This window comes from Dermacentor andersoni, chromosome 1 (genome assembly GCF_023375885.2).
Source record: "Dermacentor andersoni chromosome 1, qqDerAnde1_hic_scaffold, whole genome shotgun sequence".
NCBI classification, from domain to species: domain Eukaryota; kingdom Metazoa; phylum Arthropoda; class Arachnida; order Ixodida; family Ixodidae; genus Dermacentor; species Dermacentor andersoni.
Genome location: NC_092814.1, coordinates 60,862,902 through 60,881,274, shown reverse-complemented (window position 1 = coordinate 60,881,274; position 18,373 = coordinate 60,862,902). Strand labels below are relative to the sequence as shown.

The following is an 18,373-nucleotide window of genomic DNA, read 5'->3' as shown; positions in this document are numbered from 1 at the left end:
TTCAGCCTGAATGGCGCTCAAAATCTTGAAAAATACAAGGTAATCCCCCACATACCGGACGATCATGGAACGCTGCGGACTCGGCTAGTAGCCCTCCAAATTACAGTTACGATGGCGTAGGGCGTTTAGTGGCGCAAGGGCCAATATGACCAAAGAGCGCCATGCAAGTTGTGATGTGGTGTCAATGATATGTCAATTAGATGGAAAGATGAATTGCGACAGGTAGATGTAACTTGGCTGTAGGAGGACCTAAATATCAGGCACTGCAAAGTGCGCAAAATATATAGGTATTAAAGTAATTAACATGGGAGTGACGTGTGCTACGACTGTAAAATATATGTTTACAGACGCATGATAGGTAAGTACTCACGAGTGCTCTTAAGCGCAAGGGCCCGGAGGCATGTGCTCTACAACACTACTATCGCAGTAGTACCCTCTGGTAAGAGGATGCGCTACAATACTCCTGGGCAAATAACATGTACCACTACATTGCCAGCTTCCTGTTACATTTTGCAATAGATATGTACAAAGCAGGAAGCTATGCAGACGCCTTCATATTAGAGGCTTCCTCTAAAGTCGACCATGGACGTGCGAAGGTAGAAGTGCAGAAGGTTTACAAATTTACCGAGACTCGCTCCGCATGCGTTCTGGAATTTCAGGATGAAACAAGCCTCGATGCTGCCCTCCACCGTTTCAAGCAGAGATGCGTGGCGAGTGAATAGCATAGGCCTTTGATGTCAATTAAGAAGGCGCTCATTCCCGAAGGCCGCTCATGTTGCAATTAGTTTTAAAAAATCCACAGGGATTCTAATTAGGAAAAGATCCAGCCCACGAAACAAGCCCAAGGTGGCATCTGCAGGTACAATTCAAGCAGCTTTTGCCAAGTGCACCGCTCTAGGAAAGCCCGCCAAAACCCGACATTCGTACACAATCATTTCCTCCTTTTCCATTACTGCGATAGCAATTATACGGACACTCTAGGCGAATTTTCGCCGTCACCGTGGTGTTCTATATAAAGCATAAGTGCGATAAGATCCCGGCGGGCCCTATGCTCTGGCTGCGAGGGAAAGCGTGCGAGGGTCAGCCGTGAAGGATGCTGGCTTGATTCGCGCCCTCTTCCCGCGCGCGCCAAATGTTCGGGGTCACGTACATTATAAAGCGCGCGCTGCGGTGCGGACAACTTTCTGTGGCTATGAAGGGAAAGCTACGGGGGCGGAGCTTCTGCACATGTGTTACCGCGCCAAGTAGTCCAGCAACGTTTGAAAGTGCTTTTTGTTTCTCGGAACAGACGCTGAATCGGCGCAGCTTCCACTTGCGACGGTTTCGCGTTTGCCTAGACGCGGAAGGGAAAAGCCGCAAAATAAGTAATCTCTTACATTCAGTGGTGTGTTTTGTCTTATTTAGCTGTTGCTAATAAGGTGTTTATGCTTTCTCTTCCCCAGCTTAAACTAACGTGGATGAAAACGCGGGACATTTTTCAGAAGCGCTATCCCTTGTGCGCGCGTTGCCTCCGTAGCTTACCCTTCATAGCCGGAGAAAGTTGTCCGCGACTACAGTGAGCGCGCGTATTCTTCTTAGCCACTGACAAGCAACACATTGCTTTTAGATCACTGTGACTTTTCCAATGACCTAGCTGTTGCCGATTTTGCCTGCCTCCACAATTTATCTGAATAAACTTGCTCCAACCAGGTACCCCTCTTGCATCCTTTCACCATCAGAAGACTACCAACGGAATCTTCGAAGACTGACGAATAAATATTTTCGCCAACAAAATTTATTTTTCGTAAACTTCCGACACAAAATTCGTAATATCATAAAACGAGCCCAAGTTCTTAAATTTCACAAAAAAATCTGGAGACTTGGCAGGTATGGACTATATATTGTCGAGTTCTGCGCTGAGATGGTATAATCCTCAGGATCCCTGTGTCCCTGATCGGGGACACTGCTTTGAGCGTGAGCAGTCATCTAGCAAACGCGCGTTTCAACTCCGAATTCATATTTCCCGCCTCTTGAGATGCTATTTTCTCTATCCTCCGTGAGATGACGCTACTGGTCCAGCAAAAAAAAAAAAAAAGAAAAAAAAGGGGCACGTTTGAAAATGGCATTAGCAAAGGCGCGCGCTGTCGTCCTCGACGTGAGCACTTTTTTTTGTTGAACATTTTACTCACTGCCTCCCTATTTTGAGAATACCCCAGTAGTTTTGAAAGGTGTTCCCGCAATTTGAGTCAAGTGTAGTCTGCCTGTTTCGCTGCTGCGTCTCGTTAGGTGCTGTTTAACTTTGATGTCCCCGAACGGGGACTGTAACGGTTGTTCCTTTGCGGCTTTCAGCGAGGTACTTGACTGACGATGAGATTCAGGCTCTTCAAGAAAGTGACGCTGATCTATCAGAGTCAGAGGACATCGAAAGTTTTGACACCATCGACGACCCGGACGAAGATAGCGACACAGAATCAGAAATTGAGGACAGCCCGGCCGGCACAAATGACCAGCGACGAAAAGGGCAGACTGCATTCAAGTGGAGGAACGGAACGTAAGTATTTTCTTGTTTCTTGACACGCAGAGAGCGACGCTAAAGCACTTTAAAGGCAATAATAACATTTTGCGCTAAATGCGCCTTCTTTTCTTTTGCATCAGGTTTCCTGTTTTGACGATAGAGGGAAAGGAAGTGCTGATGAATCAGGAATGCGAAGACATAGACACACCATTGAAGTATTTTTTTTAAAATACTTTCCCGAAGATTTCTGGGAAGAATGCGCATTCCAGACCAACCTGTACTCTGTTCAGGCTAGGGGGAGGTCTGTGCAAACAGATTCGAAAGAACAGGAGAAAAACAGGCTGTTTCTCGTAAAGCCTATCATCACCTCTTTCCGAAACGCCTGCATAGAGCTATCGCGATCTCGCGAGGTGTCCATTGACGAACATATGATACCGTTTTCTGGAAGGTGCCCTGTGCGGCAGTGCGTTCCCTCAAAGCCAAATCCTGTAAGGCTTGCTTAAACATTTTGTAATGGCATCCCCAGACAGCTTGGTGCTGGACTTCGCCATCTATGTTGGCAAGGGAACAATTCCTGATGATGACATGCGGGAATTTGGTCTCGGTAGAAGTGTTATCAAGAAACTTGTCCAAACGTTAAATCGAGATCGAGATACTTTCGTCTTCACGGACAGGTATTTCACAGGCCTCAAGATTGCTGAGCACCTGGTCAAAGGAAATTTGTTTCTAACTGGAACAGTGATGGGAAACCGGACCGGCGGAGTTGCAGCCTCAATGCCGCAGGACCGCGATATGCAGCGCGGAGATTCAGTGTGTAAGGTGCGGAGTGGGTGGGGGGGGGGGGGGGGGACGAAAAAATGTGCATTGTCAAGTGGAAGGACAATAAATCTGTCCTGATGTTATCCACCACATTTGGCATCGCGCCAGAAAGAAGCTGCCAAAGATGGTGTAAGGATCAGGAAAAAAAAGTCAAAATGCAGCAGCCAGATGCGGTAGCAAAGTACAAGTAAGTACGTGGGTGGAGTGGACCTGATGACCGTTTCGCCTCGTACTATCGTATCTCTATGCGAACGAAAAAGTGGACGGTCCGCGTGTTCGCACAGTTTCTGGACATGGCCTGCTGCAACGGATGGATCGAGTACACAAGAGGTTGTGAGCAAAGTCAGACCACAAAGCAGCAAACGCTCGACCTGCTGGAATTCAAAATGAACATTCCTGTTGCCTTAATTCAAGCGGAAACGCGGCGATCGAAAAGGTCAAGAGATCACGAAGCCGAAAGTGACGATGAAGAGGCGCAACAAAGTCCACCACAGAGGGGAAAGATCATTCCGCTACCTCCAAATGACGTCAGATACAGGACTGGACACTTTCCGGAGCAACAAAAGCTGGGATCGCACAACAGATGCCGAAATCCAGCCTGCAGCGGTAAATCGAGAGTAAAATGCATGAAATGTGGCATATTTCTCTGCTTGCAAAACTGCAACTGCTTTCTCAACTTCCACACCCGTTGAGACCCACAGTCCCCGATCAGGTACAACCAAATTTCACCACTCTTCTTCGTTTTTTTTTTTAGACTTGTCTTTTTCCTATGCTCATTTGTGTCTAGAAGTGCCAAATAAACAAGTTTGAGACAGATTGTACGAAAACTTCTTTCTTGGGACTGAAGAGGATAAAAACTAGGCCAGAACTTTTCACCGCTCTCCCAGTATGTGATCTATACCTACCCCCGTATTCAGAAATGCATCTTAACTTGAAGGCCACGCTTGACTTGATCTAAATTAAATTACGCTTGGCGTGAAAGCACCGAAGAAAACGCAATACGGGGGTTAGAATGCGATCATGACGCATGACTCGACAGCTGCACGCGTGCGTCGCGGGCAACCTTGTACTCGCACTCATTTATGAAAGTGATGTTTCTATCTTCGTATCTTGTACAAACTTGCGATTTCGTGCAGTGTTAAGGCTAAACCCCATGAGCGCAATTTTGTGCACGACGAGCGACGGATCGGGTTGTCGCGTGAACAGATTGCTTGGTCTTGTCGCACGATCGCTCGGTTCTGCAAATCTAGACTTTGTCGCTCGTTGCCCAGAAGTGCTATAAGCGACTAGCCTATAGCGCGAAGCCGGAACTGGATGTACATAACTCAAGTACTTCCGATAGTAGCACGGAACGAGCAAACGATTGAATTTTTATACGTGCAAGGATAAGAACCTACTGCAAGACTTTCAGAAATATTTTATGCTGCTTTTTACAGTAAAACACATCAACTTAAGTTAATAAAGCACACGTCACGCTAGTTTCGGCGCCTATATTGCTGCCCTCATATCGGCAACACTGGGAAGACGTCGCTCGAAGTCATCGCTCGCATGAGGTGAGACTTGTAGGTGACGAGCAAACGCGACAGCCATCTCCATCGCGTCGCGCGCAAGATTGCTTGCATGGGGTTTATACTTTACGCGCTTCGCGTACGCTCCACACACCTTGGGCTTTCTATTACATACCTACAAAGGGTAGTAGGATCGAACCTCCGTCATCCAGCACAGCGGCCCAATGCTCTAACCATTAGCTATAGGCTACGATAGCATGCACGCTTTTCTCGTACCAAAGTCGCTCTTCAAAACGTCTGGCGCATGCTTCACGAGCCAGTTTCTCGCATTCTGCACTCGTGATAGCTATCACTTCAAGACGCTGCATTAGACTGCACTCCATGCCTTCGTGATAGCCCCATATTTTTCGTCACACGGATACCTACGAAATGTGTGTAGTCCGCCTCTAATGCTATCACAAGAAAACTTGCTGAAGTAGTTCACAACTCTGAGCATTCGTCGCACTGTTAGCTTATCATTTGGTTGTAGCATCTGCGGCAAGCAGTTTATCAGTGAAGGACTTGGTCTGATGCCTTCTTGGCTGATTACATCTTTGAGGAACATTAGCGCACCTAGGATTTCTGTCTGGGCGGGAGGGAGTTGTTGAAATTTTGGCAAGAAATCATCGTTTTAAGAGGGGAAAATATCACACGAAAGTAAGACACGTGTGAATATTTCATACTAACGCGATCGACCAGGCCCGGTCTTCGTCAGAGTACAAGCAGAAGGCTGAGTTACATCAACTCAAATAACTGCACGTGTCACGCGGGAACATTGTCTACAGACATGTGGCTTTTAAATTACCACAATACGGTAACATGGCATATCTTTTAAATGTAATATCAGTTCATCGAATATGCATGCGCAAGATCAGGAAACTGATATTGCGTAGCCCATTGCAATGCAATGCGAAACATGGGCTAGAAAATATCAAAATATGTACAATATCTATAATTAGAGGTCAATTATTAGCTTTTTCTCCGGAAGTAGGTCGATCGTAAACGTACTCTCACAGTCGCAAATTTCCTCGGATGTTTTAGAGGTAATTTGGCAGTGGAAACTTTCTTATAGAGCGGTGGCAGATTTCTTTGTCAGATAAACTAAAAGGCGAGATAATAGTAATGCTACTACTGTGGGACTCCTAGCTACTTACAATGCATGTAGTAATGTTCTGCAGTTCATGTGGCAGTTTAGCGTTATCATGCAAGAATGTATGATTAGCGGCAAAAGGTTACTTGCACTTATTTCCTTGAATACATTTCTAACAGTGAAGACTGCTCAGCAGTTCTGGTGCTTAGCGAAAAGCTGTTTCTCTATGTAATGGCCCTTTGCGATGTGCGTTAGTTCCAAGGATGCCTGTTTTAGAAACTCCTAATTGCACCCCCCCCCCCCCCCCCCCCGCCCACGCACAGTGGGAAGCCAGTTCTTTTGCACACGTGACCAATAGCAGCTGCAGATCATTCAGGTCATGCAGGCCATCCTTCAGAACGACCTGCATTTAATAGATAACTGGTGTACCAAGTGGTTGATGCAGCTTAACATTTCTAAATGCAAATTTATTCAAATTTCCCGCAAGCACGCCACCCATGCGTACTCATTACACACAGTCAACACCTCGCAAGTACAAACATATTGGTACCTTTGGTATGGTAATCTCTAGCCATTTAAACTGGTTGGAACACATCACGAAACTGACTGTCGACAGCTCTAGAACACTAAGCTTCATCAGAAGAACATTATCATTGTCAACCCCTTCTGTCCGTAAACTGGCATACGAAACTTTTATTCGAACAAAACTGGATTACACTTCTGCAATTCGGTGTCCACATCAAACATCTAATCAATGCAACAGAATCTGTGCAGAACCGTGCTGCTCGATTCATATTTTCAATATACGACTATGAAACTAGTATCCGCAGTATTAAGTCATCACTCAATCTACCCATATTAGTCTATCGATGCAAGATATTACGTCTATGCTTATTCCACAAGTTGTACTACCATTTTCAACGTCTGCCCCAGTCACTTCTACCACCAGCACGTTTGTCACGATGCCTGTTCAATTCACTCAGTTTACAGTGCCTGTATGGATCAACTTCTGCCTTCAATAAATCATTTTTACCCATAGCAATCCAGGAATGGAACGAACTCCCAGATTCAATCGCCATGGAATGTGATGCTGATAAAGTTAAAGAGCGGTTGCTTTCAAATTTTGGAAATCAGTACTGTATAAATTTACCTTCGCATTCCAAGTGTTGTTGTATTTGAAGTCCCCTGTACTCCTATTTTATTTCACTGTATTACTTAAACTGCGTTATTTCAATTTATTCTTGTAACATCTTTGTCTTGTGGGGCTCCTAAATGACTGGTCCTCTCGCTGAAGCGACACGGAAGCAAGGAGAAGCAGAAGCTTTGTCACTCGCGTCTTTTCATTTTATTTGATAAATGTTTGATCGTCCTCCTTCCTCCTCCTCCCATCCTGACAAGTTTCGGCCTGACATACATTACTGTGAATGACTGGCTTAACTAGTCCTTTCGCTGCAATATAGACTTTTTAAGTACGCCTCCAGGCCATCGAATCCGTTGGTGCAATAGTTTTGTAATCCTAAGGAAGTTTCTCGAGGTACTGCCATAAAAGACTCACTTGGAGATGGCTCTAAATTCACTTGTTCGCAAATTTGAAAGGATGCAAACATCCTTGTTGCCCGCTTCGATTGTCGGATACGTGTCTGCTAGCTTGGGGCCTTGGGATACTGCAGGCTTTGAAAATTGTTTTGGTCATACATTGCGGTACCGCTTATAATGTGGATATTCACGACACCGTGTGGTGTAAGGCGCTCGCAGGTTTACAACCTCGGAACATCCCTTGACATTTGAACTGCGCAGGATAGCTTTGCAGCAGTTCAGCTGGACTTTGGTTCCTGCGACACCCAAGTGGTGGATTTGACTTCCTCTATGACTTTAGCAGAGTACCGTTTCCTATTAATAATAGCTTCGGCTCCACGCTGTTGAAAATTCGATAGATGAGGCGTGTTTACTTGTAACCCAGTGTCGACTTTTGAAGGTTCCAGAGTTGTTTGCACGGTCCAGTCGCGTTGGTTGCCGATGCTACGGGTGACAATACTAGGTATTTCAAAGTCATCATTGCATGACGTGTTAACTCAGCAGTTTGAGCATTACCCTTGCAACAAACATCAAAGTATAGTTATTCTGGCACTTGTGGCACATCGGCCCAACGCCAGACAGCTTCGGGGTTCATGCGTTCATCGGCATCTCGCAGAAATGCACCTGGCTGCGAAGGCCTGAAGTTCTCGTTTGTGCCCAGTTCACTTGCGATGGTCTTGTGCTCCTGCTTACTGGAGCTCAACCGTTTCTTCCGCTGCCTTGCACACTTGCTCCGCCTTTTGCAGCATCAGCTTGTCTCCAAGGCCTTTTTTTTTTTTTTCGCACATTTTCTCGTCGTCAGTGCCAAAAGCAATATGACTCCCGACCATCAAGTCAACACACTTGTGCTTGCATATTCACGTCTCTCAAGAACTTCTAGTAGGGTTCGTCGGGTTCTGCTCGCTTGCGGTACAAGTACCGCTTGCATAATTCATTGCTCTGGACAGCACATCATTCAGCAAATTTACTGACCATTGTATAGTTGCTCTCACCTTCCATGAAAATGAATGTGCTGTAGACTTAACTGCACCCCCACCTGTGGCCGTAGCAGCCTGGTTTTCGTTGATTCTGCTCGGGGCTTTTCAACAGCCTCTAATGTTGCCAGAGAGAGCTGAAACTTCTGTTTAGGTTATTGTAACGAATAGAAGTAAGCACTAAGACAAAGAACACGACACGACACGCAGCACGACACGACTGCTGCCTTTCCGCTGCATTGTATATTTTTTTCTTTTTTGCTTCTGTGTAAATTAACATTGTCAGACAACGCTTGGGTCGTGCACTCTTTTCTTTGTCCTTCGTCTTAGCACTGAGTTTTGTTGGTTATCCTGAATCTAATCCAACTAGCCCAACTTGCAGACTCAATTCACTTTGAAGATGTTGCAATTCTTTCTGATGACGCCTGTGAAAAACAGCGACTCGTATCCTCAAAATCCATGGCATTGCATTTCTTTGGCGCATGCATCTGTTCGCTGTAAGTTACCGAAGCCGGTATCACGACTGGCTACTTCTGATATCATGCATTTGACTGTTACGACACTGTACGAGACATCAGGTGCAGGGGAACACTTTATTCACAGGTCATCAGATATTTATACACGAAATAAAGTAAAGGGCGAGTGCCTATCACGCCGATATGCACTTTGTCTGTCGGTGCTATTGAAGTGCACTTGTCGTTCCCTTGTGTCTATCGCACATGGTACACAAAGATGAAGCCACCTGCAGAACGGGTAAAAAAGTGCGAGATTACGAGAAATTGGAAGTATTATTCATACTTTAATCAAGTTCGTGCTACCTTCAAACTTGCATAGACTATACTTAGCCACTTGGCACATTTCTTTGCAACCATTCACTTGAACAAAGCCAAGTTACAGCTGAAGGGCTGGACTGTAGGGTTCTTGGAGCCATCTAAGCCATATTAAATAGCATGATCATGAGAAAGATAATCCCAGATAATTTGTTTCTCTCGGAGTGCTCACACAGAATCGACAGACTTGCAAGGCAAACAGCCCCCACCCGACGGCACTTTCCAGCTTTCTGGAACCACCTCAACAACCTCAAGTCTTTTAAAAAAGAAAGAACGATAAGAAGGTCGGGAATTTTCACCGTGTTCAAATACTATTTTACTTGCACCTATACAAAAGAACATCAATATTAGGAAAACTGTTTCTCATAAACATTCATCTAAGTATTTTGAAACTCCCAAACTATGACTTTCCTGCATCATGAAATTTGTGGCATTAGTCACTTCATAGAGAACCACCACAAACATAATCAGATTAGTTCACTTGGGAAAATAGTGTACAGATATTTCATCCAATGTCAAAACATTTTCCATATTATTCACTCTAAGACCTCAATGTGGTCAGTGTTTCCTGAAAGGCTGAATTGCACCTCAACATTAGCAACACAAGTGTAATCTTCACAAGGTTTCCTGTACTTCAAAATATATCGCAAAGACTTCAGCACCTAATTAGGTATCTGCACCAATATTCAACAGTCAACCATATCAAATGGCAGCACCAACATGTTTATAGGCGAAATGATAAAAGCATCAGAAGCAGAGGTCCCCATTAGGGACTGGCTTCTCTTTAAATAAGCAAGTACGTTTGTGGCAACACCTTGCTGTAGATAGGAAGGCAGATGGTTGCCAACCACATCTGCTTCACTCACACTCTACAATTTTCTGAACATTTTATAGGCCACTCCATGCCATTGTAGACCACAGCCATAGTAAATGCACTCCTTGCTTCTTTACGGAGTTGCCACTTCCCTCCCACTTCATTCTTTAGAAATCCTGTGCTGCAAAAAGCCGACCAAATTTGAACTCAGTGAATGCACTAGCATAAAGTGTGTACAAAGTTCTAGTACAGAAGTACACTTCTGTACTAGCACCACTTCTGTACTTTCAAGCGCTAGTACAGAAGTGCATTTCTCTACTAGTACTAGTGCTTGAAAGAGACGAGCTTTGTATGTTCACACAGACAATGTTGACTTTAAGCCAAAAATGAACTATGTCAGCCATCACACTCCTGAGCACGACAGTAATGCCCACCTACAGTGTGCAAAAAAAAAAAATAATAAAGCCATGCTATGACTGCATAAAAACCACAATTTATTTTTTCAAACTCAGATCATACGAGTTCATAGCTACATAATTTACTACACAATGAAAATTTTTCATACAAAATTTATTCAGGATGCAGGACTGTCCATCAGTGAAAGCCTTGCTTAAAACTGAAAGAAATGCACAGTGTCAAATGTGCCTCTAGTGTATGTCATTACGGGGCACCTGCATATATTAAACTTTTTGTTTTCACAACTATCATGAGCAGCCTAGCACCTCGATTCTCACAAGGAGATCGTAGTGATAAATAACACTGTTTGCATCCAAAGACAAAACGAAATCTGCTAGACACATGTGAATATGGAGGAGGGAAAGAGCTAGAAGGGAGCACTGTGCAACCCAAATGAAGCCAAGAGAGTCATCCCAACACATGGAATCATATTGCAGTAAGCTTTAGTGTCTTCCACTGCTGCACTCTTTCGAAAAGACACCGGGTGCAAAAGCAATGTGCAGCTGCCGCACTCAAGTTTTTGCGAAGACAATAAATGTATATGCTGCAATATGGACGACCAAAGTTCTCCAGGCATATCGGGAGAAAATGTGCACAGAGCGGTTGGTAAAGAACATGAAGTAGTATGCGTCAATTAAAACCTACTGGGAACTAAGCCCATCAAGTCGAGTCCACTGAGCAGGATCGCATGTTAGCACGACTTTTTTATTTTTAGAGACAAAAGGCAAGGGGGATGGCTTCACAGATAGTTGGTTTGCAAAGGCTGGCTGCATGATGTAATGCTTCATCCTAGTTTACTTCCTTCCTCCATGCATGTTAACTAATTACTGAAAACTTGCGTGTGCATGTGTAGACAAGATACCTGTGATTGCTATACTGTCATCAATTTTTTTCTTAAGTGTTTAAATAACCACAGCCAAATTAATATCATACATGCAGCCTTCAAGTTATGACGTGTACAGAAAACATCACATTCTCTGCCTGCAATCAGACTTTCCAAATGAAAGAGCAGACCTTGTGCTACAACACTACGAGCACTATATCTACTGGCATAAGCGTGCAATTAATGCACTTCGTGGTAAAAACAAATGAGGCTGATTTTAGTTCGAGCATCACCTTAAGTATAATACGTACTTTGTAAACATAAAATGAAAAACATCAATTCTTCAGGCGCTATCACAGCATGTCAACAAAACTGTCACGCAAGCGTGGAGGACCTGCATAAAGAGTAAAATGAGAGCCTGACAGGAAAGCTGGAGCTATGCTTCAGCATTTGTTCACATGCTCTCCAGATGCTTTGAGCAAAAGAAACCTAGCCTGAACCTACGCACCTTCTGCAACATGCTGAAGTTACCTTGGTTCTTTCAGGTTCATAGAGTGTATCAGCATATGCCTGCTTCATTAGTAATCTAACCTGCCAACGCAGTTGAGACATTGTGTTGCACCAAAAGAGTAATTCCTAGACCACCGGAAAAGCTACTGAAGGGTTTTTCCTACAGACTTCAGATGACTTGTTATTGCTAGCTAATCAACCAATACTTCAAAAAAAAAAAAAAAAAAATGTTACATCACCACACCACCACAGACATTACCTTTATCTTCAGCCATAACTGTTCTATTTCCTTTCAGTTTTTCTACACACACACATATATTATGTTTTGTTTTTCCATACAAAGGGGTACCCACCTGTCTCGCTTAACGATTAAGCTTCTCTTAACATTCTGATGCTCTGCCAGCTGCCCACAGCAATTAGTCACAAGTGCATCAGAGAAGGGCAGTTCAAATGTCAAAGAACAGTGAGCAAAACCAGAAATGCCAGGAGCCTATCTTCTTCAAAAGAGATAAACAAGAGGTGGGGGAGTCCTCAGAAGTGACAAAGAGCCAAACATCACAGGTTTGGTTCACTTCTGCATTTCCCTTGCCAAAAGTCCTTATTCAGCAGTCTAAATTTGGTCACTTTAGAAACACCATTCGAAAGCTACAAAATATAGTGAATGCAAAAGCACCAGCATAGTAATGTGTTTCAAGTTTTCAAGGCCAAGCCATTTGTTTCACGTTTGCTATCAGCTGCAACACTTGGCACACCGTCCTGTGCTAAAGCTAGAATATTATAATAGTACTTGCCTATTATACCACTACCCTAAATCTTTTACGAGTCAGCACCAACTTGTGCTGCAACCCACTGCCACTAGTTAGAGTGGCACATTTTAATTCAATGAATCCAATCTGTGCCCACTTTCATATGTGTTGCGCAGCAACTCAGAAGGGAAACATCATGCTTAGCCCAATTATTTCAAGTCCCATCACATGAGGCTTGCACACAACACACACACACACACACAGCTATGAGCCGAGACATTTCACAGTCTGCAAACGTGACATGTTCAATATAATATACAAAAAGGCAGTGCATGAGCGGCCCATGGCTTCTTTAATGACTGCAATGCAAAAATGCCACAAGTTTACATATGAAAAAAAAAAACTATAATAAGGATGAGTGAATACCACTGGCATAAATAAATGTTGCTTAAAATCTTCTTTTCCTGCTAAACTCTTTGAGGTTGCCAAGTGCTACTCAACATACTCGCTAATTCTGTCATAAGACCAGCACCTTCAGAGGAGTTTCACAACCAGCACAGCTATAAAGAGCAGTAAACACAGTTTTCAAAAAGAGTGCCTAGCAGCTGCCAATGATGTAACACATGACAAACTTTTACAGACTGGTATACTACATGAGAATTCATGCAATCAAATACAGCTCTACATGGAAAGAAAAAGACTGAGCTAGTTAATCTGCCTCAGCCACCCTGAAACAACAGAGCTACTCCACAAAATATAACATAGGTAAAATACACCATAACTTCTATATCTAAATAAAAGCTTTTGCTAAGCATCTGACATCAATTTATTAAATAGCACAGTAGAACACTGCTGTAGTACCTGCAGTCCATTAAGCAAAAGACACCTTCAACATGTTGGTATCTTCACTACATCAGAAACCAGTTTTTCTTTTGTGTGTGCGTGCTGAAAGTACCCTGTAACCAGGACACATTGCAGTGATTGATAGATTTCATTAGAAATACAGCTACACATTAATTCTACCTGAGGCTTCTTGCACAGTCCATTCCAACAGATGTAACAGTCAAGCCTGTGATCCATGTTTTGAGCAAGGGAATGCACAGGGAGACAGTGCAGTGGCCATGCTGAACACGTGTGAAATTACAGACAATTGTGCCTGCAGCAGCTGACACTAACCACTTTTGGGGGAAAAAAAATGTTGCACACGACGTGCTTGCTCCAAGCAATGCTGCGAAAACTTTTGAGCATGTGCACCGCTGACCACAGGCAGTATGTGATCTTGTGCTCTCATTGCTTGAGATGCAGGCAAGAGGACTGCGTGTTACATCACATATTAAACCACAGTGTACAACTTCAGTCAACGTTTTTCCACACTCATTATTACTGTTTACTGCTAAATCTGCCATTACAGTGGAAGCCTTCTTATTAGTCTCTGCACCTATAATGCAAATTTATAGCAATTTAGAGACTTGTAGCACCTATACTATAAATATTGCAGTTTACACATTGTTATGTTCCAATATGTAAACTGTGACTAAGCAGATAATACACTACAACCAATACCATTTCTGGAGTTTCTGGCACTGAAACTGTATCACTTAACAAATGCACTTTCACTATGCGCAGGTGCAATGCCATAGACACCCATAAATCTTAAACAGTTGCAGACAAATGTTATCTTATAAATATGTTAACCACAAAGCAGCTTACTATAGCAATGTTCTACTGTACAGCCATGGTACCCTGTCATAAAGAAATGGCCCCAATTTCGATAACATGCACAGAGGTATCTTGAGGGGGAAAAATGGTTTTGCAACAACAACAAAAACAGCACCCACACATTACAGCTGCAAATTTAGGCAAGTTTTTCAGAGCTGCACACCATACAAAGTGAGAGAGAAGCATAAGTCAGGCACCGGAAAAGTACAGTGCAGTATGAGCAGAGACGGCACACAATACAGCGGGAGCAAAATCAAGTGGATATCGATTCAAGAAGAAATAGCCTGTGTGCATGGCTGCCCTCATGCCCTCAAGAATCGAAACACTCGGTCACTACCCCACGACATCCTACATGACTAAGATCAACAAGAACACAACAAATACTAGGTACTCATATGAAATGTACAAAATGGTACAGGGAGCCGCAACTACAATGACATCTTAAGAGCTCGGCAAGTGATGGGGGACAAACAAGAACCTCTGTGAAATGACACGCTGAATATCTAAAAGGGCAAAAAAAAAAAAAAAAAAAAAAATATCAGTACCCACACACACGCGCGCACACATGCACACAAAAAGATTTGGGGGGGGGGGGATACAAGAATAGGGGGAGGGAGGTTTCAGGACAAAAATCAACCACTGCGTGCTTTACCAGCAGCAACAATACAAGAGGCTTCCACTAGCTGCCAGAGGATCAGTCACGACCCATAGGCGTTACATAAACTCTGGTGTAAAAGGAATGTATGTTAAATATATGTGTGCATGTGCATTTACATACCAATAAGGCCTTCAGCCATATGTGCAAGAAAACAAACAAGGAAAGACAATAATGGGAACACTCATGAGCCATCATTCCCTCTAAGATCTCTGTTCCAGAGACTGCCTCAAGGTGTAGCATATTGAAATAAACATAAAAATATATGCAGCATCACTTCCTTCCCAGAGGAGTATGCTCTCAGGTAGCTTATTCCTGGGGCTGCCCAATGCACATTGTGAGTGTGACGTTCGTTGTGTTCGAAATGAACTGAGCACACGCTAGCTCACATGAATTCTCCAAGGGGAGTGGTAACAAAGGTCAAGCCACCGTAGCTGTTTTCTGCCAATGCCAAAGGGCTGTGGCCTCACTTGCGCTTTGCCTTGTCTGCCTTGCGCTGAAGCTTTTCACGGGCACGCAATTCCTTCTCTTGGGCCTTGCGCTCCTTGTCCAGCTGGGATCGAAGCTCCTTGACCTTCTTCTTCAGCAAAGACCGATCATTTGTAGACACCACTCCCAGCTCCTGGAATACAGAAAAGGCCATTCAATTCTTGCCCAGGCCAGAGTATACATTGCCAGCTTTCAAAACAGCTGGGGCATGCCAAGGCCCGTGCACATTACCAGAGCGGCATACAATGTGTGATGAGTCCCTCACCATGCTACGTACTCTGCTAATCCTCCCTATCATCTTCTCGATAAACTTTCTTGCTATGCCTTAACTTCAGTAAAAAACACTTCTTTAAAGGAAGTCTGCAGTCCTCCTAAATATGCAGTAGGCCACAGCAACAGTTGTAGCATTTATCTAAACTTTGTGCACTCTTAAGTATCTTGTAGTAGGCCTGCAATGATGGTGTGATTAATCTGCATGATCCATGTGAATCTTTCTTAAGGAGCCCTGAAACACTTTTCTTGAAACCTAAGCAACATGCTGGAATGACTGATGCTTTTCAAGGAATATAATGGTTAGCTTCCATTGCTTTCTCAAGCTTGAACCAGAGTGCAGTTGTCAAGCAGGCATGCGCCAACTATGGTGCACGAAGTGCTGAAGCATAGTGCCCCTCCCCCCACTCATCCCTACAAGTTAGGGTAGGCTGACAGTGCATTTCATGAATATGTCTGGTTACAGGGGACATTACATAATGTGATGGGTCGAAGGCTTGCTTTTTGTTAATTAGTTGGCAGAGAAATTCAAGGTTCAATTTCTTTCCCTGTACTTCGAATAAGGGTACATCCAATACAATTTATTAGTCCTGATGGTGAGTCCAATATGAAGAATTTATTGTATACTTTGAATTTGTTCAAGACTATTGATATTGCATTGAGTATAGGGGTCCCAGGCCACATAAGCATATTCTGATTTTGGTCTGATAATTGTAAGATAGGCTAGCAGCTTGACATTAGCAGGAGCTTTCTTTGAAGTTTATATTTCAAAAAAACACAGCTTGTGAAAGATGGAACCACATATTTTACTGATGCGAAGGTTCCAGGACAGGTTGCTAGTAAGGATAACACCCCAGTGTTTGTAATTAGTCCCTTCTTTTAGCAGGTAAGAGCTTAGCTCTTAGTTTATAAGTATTGAAAGTGATGCCTTCTTATGATACAAGGAATAATACAAGAAGAAAGGGGTTAATCGAGGGGCCAGATTTTTTATTAATCACATTATGAGAAGCCAACAAACAAAGACACCAAGGAAAAAATAGGGGAAATTACTTGTGCTTACTAATTGAATTAAAGAAATGATATGCGCGCACCACGCGTAATGCGAAGACGTGGGATCGTTCCCCACCTGCAGCAAGTTGTTTTTTCATCCACTTTCAATGCCATTAATTTATCATTTCTTTAATTCAATTGGTAAGCACAAGTAATTTCCCCTATGATTTACTTGGTGTCTGTTTGTTGGCTTCTCATGATAGGGAATAATACACTTTTTACACATTAATGATCATTCCATTTGTGTTGTTGAGGTCATCCTGGTCAGGGAACAGGTTATCTGATTGTACAAGACGCAATCGTAAACAAACTTTATTTGAACACATGGTCAGATTACACTGACAATGCCATTAACGTGTAATAAGAAAGGGCCTAAAAGACTGCCCTGCAGAACACCAGATGTGACCTAAAGACAGTCTTAGTGTTGGGTCCCCACTTCCACAAGTTGTTGACAATTAGTCAGGTATGCTGCAATCCATGATACAAATAGTTCAGGAATGTCAATTTTTCTAAACTTAAATATTAGATTATCAACTTATCATGAGGGAGCTTGTCAAAAGCTTTGCCAACTATCTTAGAAGATTAAATCAATCTGACCATCATTATGAAGAAAAAGAAATAATAACTGTAACACATAAATACTAGCACTAGTACTAATACTAGTACACATAAATACCCAATATAGCAGTCAGATCGATAGCAGTTGCCGTGGCACAATTGGTAGTGCAACACATGTGTAGTGAGGTGGTTGCGGATTCGGCTTCCATTAGCAACAAGCTATCTTTTCGTCCATTTTCATTTCCCCTTTTCTTCATTATTTCCTACATTTCAATTTCAACCACAGCTAATTTTTCCCATGCTTATCTTGGCTTCATTGTGTGTTGGCGTTAATGATATGATTAACAAAAATCGAGCCCCTATGTTTCTCTTATTCTCTCGTTCATTTGTAGCAAGGGTCTTGAATCTCGCAGCCTTGATGCCATTAGGTAGCAAATGAGGGTTTACTAGCCATGTGCCTGCTCTCCTAAGCTAACATGTTATGCGATGCCATCGGGCAAAGAAAAATGATGTTCATCCGTCCGCCATTGCCCTGAGTGGTGCTGGCTAACACTCTCAGGGCTAGATCTAGTACACATAAATAACCAAGATAGTGGCCGGATTGATAGCCGTCGCTGCAGTACAATTAGTAGTGCAACACATGCATTATCCAGAGTGGGTTCTGCTCCCACCAGCGGCAAGTTATCTTTTTATCCACTTTCATTTTCCTTCCCCCCCCCCCCCCCCTTCATAATTTTCTATATTTCAATTTCAACCACCGCTAATTTCCCATATGCTTTCCTTGGTTTCATTGTCTGTGGGCTTTAATGGTTGTGATAAACAAAAACGGAGCCCCTCGGTTTGCATTCTTCTCTCGTTCATTCAAGTTGTCGAGAGACTTTGCAGATATAAGAGACGTGCAAAATTGAAATTCAAGAAACTTTGCAAGAGAGTCTGTCTACTGCCAAGGGCAGA

At 43.3% G+C, this 18,373-nt stretch overlaps 1 protein-coding gene across 1 annotated transcript in view; it reads right to left on the bottom strand.

The window, feature by feature from the left end:
- Positions 1 to 9,073: 9,073 nt before the first annotated feature.
- LOC126545636 (uncharacterized) overlaps positions 9,074 to 18,373 on the bottom strand; it is a 108,699-nt gene continuing 99,399 nt past the window's right edge. The window contains exons 18-19 of the mRNA XM_050193560.1: positions 15,523 to 15,674; positions 9,074 to 9,241 (exon numbers count right to left, since the gene is read on the bottom strand). Of these exons, the coding sequence (XP_050049517.1) occupies positions 9,115 to 9,241; positions 15,523 to 15,674 (279 nt within the window). The 3' untranslated portion in view covers positions 9,074 to 9,114. The remainder of the gene's footprint in view (positions 9,242 to 15,522; positions 15,675 to 18,373) is intronic.